Here is a 12,107-nt window from a genome sequence, read left to right on the forward strand (position 1 = left end):
CAGTCCGCTAGCACATTGAGATGTCCTGGCAGGTAGGTCGCTCGCAGAGACATTGCCTACGAAAGGGCCCAAGTCCACACTTGTACCACCTCATGGCAGAGGAGGCTAAATCTTCCATTGCAGAGTTTTCCCCTATCTCTTGCTTTACTATGGATGTGTAGAATAAGTGGAAAATCCCTTATTAATGGGAGTTATAAAAATAATTTCTAAGTCCTCAAACCTATCCAATAAGGATTTTACTTGCATCTTAGATTCCTTGGCCTTTCAGAAATGGCAAAAAGCAGGCTTGTCCATATTAGAACAGATTTGTTGTCACTTCCTTGGCAAAATTACAACAAAATTATAAGTTATTGTCAAGTGATGTCTTTCCTTATATGCAGCTCAACTATTTTATTAGTTATCAAACTACTGATCTTCACAAGAGTAAAACAATTTAAGGATACTGTGATCAGGCAGATAAATCGAAGGAGAGTTATTTTGAAATTGTATGGGATATTGAATGGTGAGCTTGCTAGGTGGCCAGCAGTATCTTGGGAAAAAGATTTCAATGAGCAGTTAGACAAGACTTCTTGGGATATGTTTTTCACATATTAGTAGGAGTTCTGTCTCTTCCTATAAATATAGAGAATGGGCATAAGGTTTTGTTTAGATGGTATCTGACACAAGAATGCCTTCATAAGATATTTCCGAAGGTGGAGGAGAAATGTTGGTGGGGTTGTGGAGCTAAAGGATCTTATATTTGGTGGGCCTGCTCTACAACTGTAAAATGCCTACAGACCCAAAATTACTACTATTGTAACATGTTAGATACAGAGGCGAATTCCAATGTAATATCTCTGACAGGGTATATTATCACTCCGTGAAATGTGAAATAGCCACGTGTTGGAGAGGCACCTAAAATATCAAATGAAGCGCAATTGTGTTCCTGTATTGAGCAAATTCACCTTATGAAGACTTACAGTGATTAGAAGGGACTCTTTGGGGAAGTCTGAGAAGATATAATTGGCAAAGGAGTCTTCGAAGGATGGCTAAATAGAAAGTAACCTCCGTTTTGTTTTGGGCCTGCCTGTTTTATGTAGGAGTAGACTGGATTACATACTTCTGGACAATGTATATGCAGATTTAGGATATCTCTTTATAATGTTTTCTCTTTTTTTTTTTATGAGGTTTATCTTTCATTATGATTTTACTCTGTGGCGACCTCTCTGACCAATGTGTTTAAGGTGGGGAGCAATATTGGAAGCATTAGAGATAACTGTTCTACGTGGATGCATTTTTGTTGGATGAACAATAAGATTCATTGTATTTTTGTTTTAGAACGAAGTATCCATCTAGATGTTATAGTTTTGGAACAGCTTTGTATATGTTAAAATTAATAAAGTTTTAAATAAAAAAAAAATGAAGCTTGCTGGGTAGACTGGATGGACCATTTGGTCTTTTTCTGCTGTCATTACTAGGTTATATCTTGTTTTGTGCCGTTGCTTAGATTGGAAGAGAAGGTAACATAACAGCAGAAAAAGATCAATTGATTCATCCAGTTTGCCCAGCAAGTTTCTTATGGTAGTAACTGCTGCTCCATGCAGGTTACCCCCAAGCCTTACGTTAAGGGTAGTAATACTAACAATTGAAACCAAGCACTGTCAAACCCATTGGGAAAAAAACTTTGTAAACAGTTAGTGGAATACAGAGAAGTAGCATAAAGCGTTACTCTCCAACCCTGTGTTTTTCCCTTTTCTTTGGTGACAACCTTTTTGCATTTCTACCGATTTTAGCAAGACAGAAATCAGACAAATGTACTAACAAACATTTTATTGCCTCAGTGTATAAACAGTTACTTGAAACAAAATTCATTTCAAAGCATTAACTATTTCAGTCTCTTTACAAAGAGAAAGGACAGAAAAAAAGTGAGGGAAAAACAAAGGCAAGCTAAACAAATTTTAGTCTGCAAACACTATAAATAAAAATGGTTTGAGTCCCCTTTGTTAATGGTCTCAGTCTATATCCAGATCACTGTCGTCACTATAGGCAGCTGATGAATTATGTATGGAAGAAAGAATGGAGAGATCTTTTTCTGGAAGCAGACCACATTCTTGGAGATATGCCTCCAGATCCACGGCAAAGAAATCCTCTCCAAGATGATCAGTAATTCGCACAAAATTACCTATGAGCTCTCCACCTTTATACACGAGCACAGCAGGCAAAGCGTTGTTGGTAAATCTAGTGCTAGCACCAATCAAAGAGCTTTTGACTCTACAAAACTTGACCATTGGATATTCATTTGCAAGACAGATCATACAGCCATTTACAGACTCCGAGCCAGGAATGTCATCTTCATAAATGTGAATCATTATAAGAGTATTTTTATGTTCTTTATCTACCATGTCCAGAAATCCTTCTCCACTGGTAATTTCAAAAACCTGTTTAAATTGTTGCCCGTTGTACAGCTGCTTTCTCATCTCTTCCATTCTCTGTTTTCTGTAGTGCTGTAGAAAGTCATCATCTTCTCCTCCATCCTGAAGACTGTATTCCTGCACTATCATCTACAAGACAATCAAAGTGTTAAGAACATAAAATATGCCATGTTGGATCAGACCAAAGATTCATCAAGCCTGGCATCCTGTCTGACAGAGGTCAATCTGGGTCACTGGAAAGTATCTGGCAGATCTAAAAAACCAGATCCATTCCTTGCTGCTCACCCCCAAGGTTACGTGGTGGCTTTCCCAAGTCTACTTGGCTAATAATTGTTTATGGACTTTTCTTCCAGAAATGTGTCAAAAAACCTATTAGAACCAGTTATGCTGGATGCCTTGACCAGCAAACAATAACTTGATCATGCTTTCAGTGGGGAGGAAAAATAATTCTACAATTTATTTTAAAATCTGCTAGTTTCATGGAGTGCCCCCTAGTCTTTAGTCTTAAGACTATTTGAAAGGGTAAATAATCTTCCCCTATTTACTTGTTCCACCTCATTCATAATTTTATAAACCTGCTTAGAAAGATCATAAATGTTGATTTTGTCACACAGAAATAGGTGCAGTCTCACATATGTTATACAGTATTTCTGTAACAATCCTAGAAGATTTGGGGGAAGGATTAAGGATATACTAATATCCACTGTGAACATTCATTTTCAAGTTATTTGCAAGTCAATTGTAATTAGAGAAGATGGTGCTGCCTATAGTAATATCCTTAGCCGTACAACTCATCTTTGATAAAGGAAGAAGAGTTTGTTCCTAGAGATACATATGAAATTGTCACAACCAAAAAATAGATTTAGAAAATTTAGAAAAAGTCTGGAAACTTGTAGATTATACCACAAGTATATTCTAGCAAGGAAGATCTTTCCACCTGTTCATCCACTTCGGAAATAAAGCAAACTGCTCCATTTTAAATTTCTTTAGTCATGTCACGATTCTCTGGCATTAGTACCTTTAGGGACTACAGTCCCTCCTGAGCATGAGGGGAGATTTCCATTTCTTCACCAGCAACCAACCTCTGTGGCGATGGAAGGTCCTCTTTTGACTCCACAAGCACCATTTTCTGTGCTGCCCAACTTACCATGGGCTCTTACATTTTTCTCTTAGGATAAGTATTTGGAAGAAACAGCAATTTTTCTTGCAGGAGAAGTCTTATTTTTGGCTTGGTCTTCAGAAAACAAATCGTCGTAGAAGGCAGTTCAGGGGTAGGAAAGGGGAAATTGTTTTTATTAACTGTACAGATGTTTCACTAAAAGGTAATTACAAAGAGAACTACAGATGAATGCCACATTTGAAAGAGCACATGATGTAAATATTGGTTTCAGAATATAGAAATTATCCACACTGCAGGATAACCATTTTCTAAACAAAGCTAGCAACTGCTATCCAATCTTACCTCTACCAGGGAAAGAAATCAAGAAATCCCTGCATAGCCTACAGCAATGCTCTGTGTCTGATTTTGGACTAAGGCTTGTTCCTCTACAAATAAGGGAAGAGTGACCATATTTTCTGAACTAAAAATGGGATTTGTCTCTGATCTGAAATGTCACATACTCCATTTGCAGAATTTTCCATGTTTCTGAATTCCAATGCGAGAGCAGAAGCGGCAAACATCATTTACATTTAAAGGCCAATAGGTTTAGTAGCTATCACAAGAAACTACAAAAGGCTATTTCTGAAAATGAATGTTGGCCCAGTAAAGTCATATCCTAGCATGATCAGAGAATTCAAGAATCAGCTTTGATGCTTAGAAGATTTTATTAAAATTTCTGCCAAAAATGAAATAAAAAAAATCATTATTGTAATGTTTGGCCACTGCAGGTGGCCTCACTCACCCTGGAACACCACCGGCCTCTAAAGCTGTGGTATGCTGCCATCCCAACCAACCCTAACTTCTTTAGGCATGCACACACTCAGCATTTTCAAGTAGGCTCCGCGGCAGGGAAAAAAAAACCTCTCCTGCAATGCCTCTGGATGACGACATCTTTAACCCAGCTATTTAAACCTCATATGAGCTCCCAGCCAATGCCTCAGCAATGGGTCTTCCTGTGCCTCGCTGGTGTTGGTTGCTTCGCCTGGTTCCTGATCCTATGTCCTTTCCTTGCTCCCTCCTCACCTGTTTCTGTCCAGCCTTGCCTTTTCCTGCTTGTTCTTGTTCTTCCATGTCTGTGTTTTGTCTTCTATGCCCCTGTGATTGATCTCTCATTGCCTTGCCTTTGCCTGGATACCAACACTGCCTTGCTCTCTGCCTGCCTCGACCCTCGGACTGCTCTTCCTGTTGTAGACATTTGCCTAAGGCCCGTCAGCCTCAGAACCCTGCTGGTAGAGATGAAGCTTTCTCTTAGTCCCAGCCAATAGCATGTTTACATACTGTTGATGTGGATTCAGGTTGTACCTAGGTGCTGGGTAGTACCAACCATGCCACAGCTCAATGGTTGTCATGGAGTGCGAGCCCTTAACACTGGCACATTTCCGTAAGATATAAACATGTACAACGAAACAAAAATTACACAGACCTTACACATCAATCCTAATCATAACAGTTTTAATTTCAGCTCTTCTGTTCCCTCATCCTTCCTCTAATAGTACATTAAATTGTCTATATCTTATTCTTAAATCAAGATTTCAAACAAATTATCTATATTTATTTTTCAGATTAACTTCATAAAACGATCAAAGCTGATCTCCTTAAATACATCTGAACGGATGAGCAGTTTCACCATACAAGTCCTTGAAGAAACTAGTCTCTCTAAGCAGCTCCTGAGGTGGGGGCATATTTTATCTGGCCACATCTTATTCAACAAGGGAGAGGTGAGACACAGATAGATATATAATCTTCTATTGTGTGTCTAGGCAAAAAGTGCAAAATGAAGGTTTAAAATCATTTTTCCCTTTATAATGGGATAAAACTTTTCAGAGAACAGAGCCAGAGAGCAAGGCCCCACAGAATTTAGAAATGTCTGATTGCTTGATCTTGCCACATTCTTGAACATAAATTCAATCTGGCTTAGAAGCTTCAGAAATTCCTTTTTTGTATGCCTGCAAAGAAGGAAGGTTTAGCTGCAGGTATAGAAAATACAGGATGGCATCCCCAGCACTGGCCGACCTTGTAAGTCATACAGCCTGAGTCAGTAATCAAACCCTGTTTCTTTAGCATGAATCACTGAACTACTGCATTTTTTTTTAATCCACTCATGGTCAGCATACAGCATTCTCAGACTAGACAGAAGCACCCAGACTGTCTGTTGCCACGAGAGGATAAGCCTGAGATAGGATACAATATCATAACCTGCAAAGATACCATTTTGTCCAGGATCAGTGCAGCTAACAGGACTCTGTACCTTGTAGTGCAGAAGCAGAACTTGTTAGGATGCACTTAACTTTGATACAATTTCTCAGTATCAAAACAAAGGTAAATAAGTCAATGAAAATAAAGCACTTACCTTCCCACTGAGTTTTTCTTCTAGATCTTTCTGCTTCTGCTTATCCTTCTCTTCTTGGAGATGAGACTTGCATGTCATCGATAATTTCTGGATAAGTTGTTCCATTTCTCTGCACTGCTCTTCATGCTGCTCTGTCTCCAGCTGTTTATACCTCCGCCAGTCATTAATTACGCCTTTTGGACCTGAAAGAACAAAGGGCTTCCTTCAGCAATTGCAGAGGTACACTTATTAAAATACAGCGTCACAAACAGGTACCACGGAGATTGAGGCATACTTACCAAAATGCACTAAATCAATCCCTGGATGGCAAAGAGAACAGAATAGACTGCTTATTTTAAACTTATCAAAGCCTTTAAAATATTGAGGTTTGGGATGGTTTCTCTGATCAATTTCTACATTACAGTTTGGCACAACCCTACCTTACACATTTCAAAACCTGCAACAAAGAAGACACCTCTGACAAAGTAGCAGAATGAGAAGTGATCAAAAGCTTGGTCAGTTAAAATTCATTGCAAAAAACGTGGAGAGAGAGAAAAAAAAAAAAAGAGGTTATGCCTCTATACAGGGGCACTGGTGAGGCCTCATCTGGAATACTGTGTTCAGTTCTGGAAGCCATATCAGCAACCAAAATGGTGTGGTGCTGCACCAAAAGCCATATGAGATTAGACTATTGCCAAGTGGCCATGCATTATGATCACTATTGCCAAGTGGTCTTAACACCATTACTTCTTTCGCAAACTCATGTGTTCCACTAAGGTTTAGGTCTAAAATAGTGCTCCCCTTATTCTTGTACAAACTGCTCCATGAAGCAGTCATTTATTTCATCTAGATACTTCCCATTGATGTGACATTTACCCAGTCAATACTGGGATAACTGAAGTCTCCCATTAATACCGTATTGATTATATGGTTAGCTTTCCTAATCTGTTCATTCTGGCCAGGACTACAGACAGTAGAACACCCCCTCTGCTATTCTATTCCCCTTCTAACATGGAATTTGTATCCAGGAAGATTCTACAGGGCATTTTGTTTCCTGCAGAAATTTTCATGCTGTCTGACTCTATGCCCTCTTTAACACATAGCCACCCCCCAATTTGATGTATCCTTTCATTGCGATATGTATTTTCCATTCTTTTGTTGTCATGTGAACCGGCATGATGTCTCCTACTAATGCCGGTATAGAAAAGTTATTAAATAAATAAAATAAATAAATAATTTGTACCCTGGTATGAAAGTGTCCCATGACCTTATTCCACTAGGTCTCCGAGATGACAATTATATCTACCTCTTCATTCAGTGCTATGCATTCTAACTCTCCCATCTTATTTGTTTTACCGTGATAAGTAAGTCTTATTGGTTTTTTTTATGCTGTACATCACTCAGAACAGATTCTGTCATTTGCAATTTATAAATGTTTTTAATAAATACATACTTTTTAGATTTCTAGCATTTATATACAGATATTTCAAAGTATGTATTAACCATCTGCTTATCAGTTGGCAGGAGTAATTTCAAATCTTTCTTCTCTATCTGCTCTTTATTTAAAAGGCATCTGGGCTATTTTAGCATTTATTACACTCTATTGGGATGCCCTAACATCCCTGATTTGTTACTGGCTTTCAAAAAGATAAGTCATTCCCGAATCATGCACTTCTGAGCTTCCTCCCCACCCCAGCATTTAGTTTATAAGCTGCTCTCCTTTTTAAAAGTTAGTGCCAGCAGCCTAGTTCCACTCTGGTTGTAAAGCCCTTCCACCTGAACAGGCTCCCCCTTCCCCAGAATGTTTCCCAGTTCCTAACAAATCTAAATCCCGCATTCAGACCCTGGAGCTCCGCCTACCTTTGGGGTCCTGTGTGTGGAACTGGGAGCATTTCTGAGAATGCAATTCTGGAGCTTCTGGATTTCAGTTTCCTACCTAAGAGTCTAAATATAGCCTCCAGAACCTCCTTCCTGCACTTTCCTGTTATTGGTATTCACATGTACAACGACAGTCTGCTCTTCCTTAGCACTCTCCAAAATCTTAGTGAAGTGGCGTGCGAGGTCCACTACCTTCGCACCAGGCAGGCAAGTTATCCTCTTGCCCACCAGCCACCTATTTAAAAATTTATTTATTTAAAAACTTTTCTATACCGTCGCTAAGTTATGTACCATCGCAACAGTTTACAAAAAGGCACAAATAGGTATATATAGGTATGTATCGTACATTCTAACAGGTGCCAACTAAAAATGGTTACAATATCATTAATAAAGTTAAATATTTGGGTAGTGATGGATTAGTCTGGTAAAGTTTGAGGTACTTTATTTCGGTCTATTTCTCTACCGTATTATGTATTTATAATATTGTGATGCCATTTATTCTTAGCTGCGTTTTCTGTATTTCTCGTTCTCTATCTCCCTCTCTACCCCACTGTTTCTTTTGGAAAGGCTTGCTTAAAGAGCCATGTCTTTAAGGTTTTCTTAAAGGATTTGATGTCACTCTGTAATCTGAGTTCAGTGGGCATTGTGTTCCATAGAACACAATGCCCACTAGAATGGCCATCTTAACCCTTTCCTCCTGGGTATATGGCCATGGAGACATCCTTGGTGCGAGAATAAGCTATCACCTGGAGGACAGGTCCAAGCTACAGGATCACTTCCTGCTACACCAAGGTGATGGCCAGGTGACCTCGGTCTTCCAAAGAAGCACAAGGGCTGCTTGACCTAAGTTGGGACCGCTCTAGTATGTCTCTGAAGGTCTCCTCTATATACCTTTGTCTGCCACTCTGGCCTCCAGAGATCAGACTCATTCACTAAGAGCCAGGAGCTCTTTACACCAGGTGCACACAGTCTAATGTTTCATTTGGCCGGCCACAGAAGGGTTCCGCAACCAGCCACACTTGGCCCCAGACAGCTGCCAATACAAGAAGCCTGTCCTCAAGGCTGAGATGCTGCTGTCTTGGGCTTGATACTCTGTCAGGTAGATCCAAGTGAGGGAAATGTTAATAAGGATTTTCCTTATAGGTTACTCCCTCTCCTTAGATCCCATGTCATAAGAACATGCCACACTGGATCAGACCAAGGGTCCATCAAGCCCAGCATCCTGTTTCCAACAGTGGTCAATCCAGACGTCATCGAGCCTAGGACCTGCAAAAATCCTAGGCTCTGGGAGCCCTCAAACTTGACAGGCGCCAAACTTGACCTTGCAACTTGTTCACTCACATCCGTCAGGAAGACCTTGCCCTGATTAGTGTCGAAACGCGCCCCCCCCCCCCCCCCCCCCAAGTACTCCAGAGTTTGGGACAGGATTAAGTGACTCTTGGCTAGATTCATTACCCCCAGCCTAGGGATGGTAGAGTCCAAAGTACTGTCTATACGGTGGAGCGACAGCTGCTCTTCGACTTTGCCCATATGAACCAATTGTCGAGATAAGGATGTATCAGGACTCCCTGGCACCGTAAGGTGCCGCCACGACCACCATGACCTTGGTGAAGGTATGGGGCACCATGGCCAGTCCAAAAAGCTTGAAACGTCGGCCTAAGACCATAAACCTCAGGTAGCATTGATGATCTCACTGAATCTGAATGTGCAGGTATGCATCCGTCAAGTCTAGAGATGCCAGGAACTCCTGAGCACGTACAGCCACAGTCACCAACTACAAAGTTTCCATGTGAAAACTGGGAATCTTCAATGCCGCATTCACTCACTTCAAGTCCAGAATAGGGCGAAAGGTCCCTTCCTTCTTTGGAACAATGAAGTAGAGACCCATACGGATCTAGTCATGAGGCACTGGGACCACAGCCCCCAAGCACTGCAACTGGTCTAGAGTCTCCCGCACCGCCAGGCACTTTTGCAACAAGCCACTGGGAGAGACAAGAAACAGGTCGCGTATGGAACGAGCAAATTCTAACGCGTACCAGACTCTTATTTCACTGAGGACCCATTGATCTTAGGTGACCTTGGCCCACTCCTCGTAAAAACGAGTCAGACGATCCCTATAAAAGGGACACTGAGTGGACCAGCCTCGCCTCATTACGCAGATTTGGATCCCGAGGATGCCCACCCGATGGGGGCTCTGAAAGGCCAACAACCTCTGCGAAAGGAACTGCCCCCAGGTATTTCACGAGAAGAAAAAGATCTCTCTCTGCGCCACATAAGCCCCCTCTCACTTGACAAGCTCTCTGACTGTCCAGAAAACGCAGACGCGATGGAAAGGAAAGTTTAACCCTTAGGTCTGTCCTCTGGCAATTTATGCATCTTATTGTCACCTAACTGCTTCACTAGTTGTTCCAGGTCCTCCCCAAATAAGAGACAATCCTTTAAAAAGGCAAAGCTGCCAGCTGGGACTTAAATGAAAATCCGCGGACTAGTTACGGACCCACAGAGATGCCGTGCAGAACCGCAGCCCCCATAATACAGGAAGAAGTCCACACCAAAATCATATAAGGCAACCGCCACATAAGCTATTGAAACTTCCAAACGTTCCGCCTGACTCCCTTGGGAATCAAATTGTCGCCTGTCATCTTGGAGACGCTGCACCCAGTGCAAGCAAGCTCTCTGCATGAAACTGGAACAAATGGCCACCCGAGGCTCAAAGCCGAAACCCTCAAAAATTTCTTTGAGAAGGTCCTCCAGCTTGTGGTCCTGAACATCCTTCAGTGCCGCTGCTCCCGCCACTCGAATAGTTTGTCTTTTTTTGTGACCGCCGAGCTTGCCTCGTCCAACTTGGGGAGCGCAAAGAGCACCAAGGTCTGTTCCAGTAAGGTGTAAAGCTTTGCCATTGCCCTACCTATGCGCAAACTGGCATCCGGAGCGCCCCATTCCTGATCCACCATCTTCTTAATGGATGCATGATATGGAAACCCGGAGGGAGGGTTCCGCATGCCCTCCAGAACCGGATCCACCCCATCTTTGTTAGACTTCTCCTGCGGGGGCTGGAGTCCCAGCTCCTCCAGTACCTGGGGGATGAGCTAGGCAAGTTCCTCTCTGCATAACAAATGGAGGATTTTTGGGTCGTTCTCCTCAGTTGCCGGGACCAGGTTCAAATCAGCCCCTTGGATGGTGTCAGTCACCACTGGCTCTCCCGACAGCGCTGCCCCCAAGTCCGAGACCTCGTTGAGCGGAGCTGGACAGGCCAAATGCAAAACTCTGGTGCCTGAGGTATCCCGCGATGGCCCAGGCCCGCCCAGCCCTGTGGCCAGCTCCGGGGCCAAAGCAAGAGGGTTCTGACCCCCCTGCTGCAAAGGAAGCCCTTCCTGCTGTGTCAAAAAGGCCTGGTGGAGCAGCATGATAAATTCTGGTGAGAAAGGCCGAGGGAAAAGCTTGCAAGCTCGATACCTCCCCACCCGCAAGTAGGGGACCTTGACCCAGGACCCGGGTGGACTGGGGAAAGTGGAGGAGGGAAATCTCCATCCGGCCCTGAAAGTGCGGGCATGACAGCAGGAGATCCTAAGATGTCCGCCGTTCCTACGGTTAAGGGATTGGGCAGCTGCTCAAGGCCCGAAGCACTCAATTGAACTGAAGTCGGGGCGGCCGTGCTAGCACCGGCTTTCTTCCTTTTCGTGGGCAGTGGGAGAGCAGAGGACCCCTCCCGGGAGCTGTACCACATGCGTGCAGGCCGACCCACACACCATTGAACTGCGGGAAGGCAGAGAAAACATCAAGCTGAAAACAAAAAAAAAACACCCTGAGGGGGAAGCAACGCACAGGGTGGGGAGTTAAAGAGAGAGAGAGAGAGAGCTGTCCTTACCGCTGCCTCCTGCTTCACTTTCTTTTTTTTAAACTTTAAATCGGCCTCACCGCTTTCCCTGCTCCTAAAGCTAAAGAGAGCTGTCCAGCTCAATTCAACAAAATTAAAGAAAGGAGAGGGGACAGGCAAACAGAGCAGCTAACAAAGCCAAAGGAAAAAAAGTCACCTAAGTGACTTCATGAGGGGACGGATTTGGACCACCAGCTGTACACCCCACAGCTACTCCAGGACCAGGCATACAAAAGGATCACCAACCTCCAGCCCTTCCACCTTAACCAAACAGGGTAGAGATCCCTTACTAGGAACCCCGACCCCTGGGAGGAAGGTTCAAAAGGGATTAAAAAAAAAAAAAAAAGAAAAAAATACTGGGCCCACTGAAGAATCTGCAGGTTTATTCTCCAGCCACCATCTGCTGGAGACAGAGAAATACTGAGGAACTGCAGGTGGCACCAGGGTATATGA

General features: G+C 42.9%; 1 protein-coding gene across 4 annotated transcripts in view; it reads right to left on the reverse strand.

The window, feature by feature from the left end:
- Window positions 1-1,794: 1,794 nt before the first annotated feature.
- PDCL (phosducin like) overlaps window positions 1,795-12,107 on the reverse strand; it is a 46,036-nt gene continuing 35,723 nt past the window's right edge. For 3 of the 4 annotated variants that reach the window (XM_029614932.1, XM_029614931.1, XM_029614930.1), the window contains exons 4-5: window positions 5,921-6,102; window positions 1,992-2,540 (exon numbers count right to left, since the gene is read on the reverse strand). In XM_029614932.1, the coding sequence (XP_029470792.1) occupies window positions 1,992-2,540; window positions 5,921-6,102 (731 nt within the window). Of the gene's footprint in view, window positions 2,541-5,920; window positions 6,103-12,107 lie in introns of all 4 variants that reach the window. The other variant, XM_029614928.1, reaches the window with a different exon arrangement.

Source organism: Rhinatrema bivittatum, chromosome 8 (genome assembly GCF_901001135.1).
Source record: "Rhinatrema bivittatum chromosome 8, aRhiBiv1.1, whole genome shotgun sequence".
In the NCBI taxonomy this organism is placed as follows: Eukaryota; Metazoa; Chordata; class Amphibia; order Gymnophiona; family Rhinatrematidae; genus Rhinatrema; species Rhinatrema bivittatum.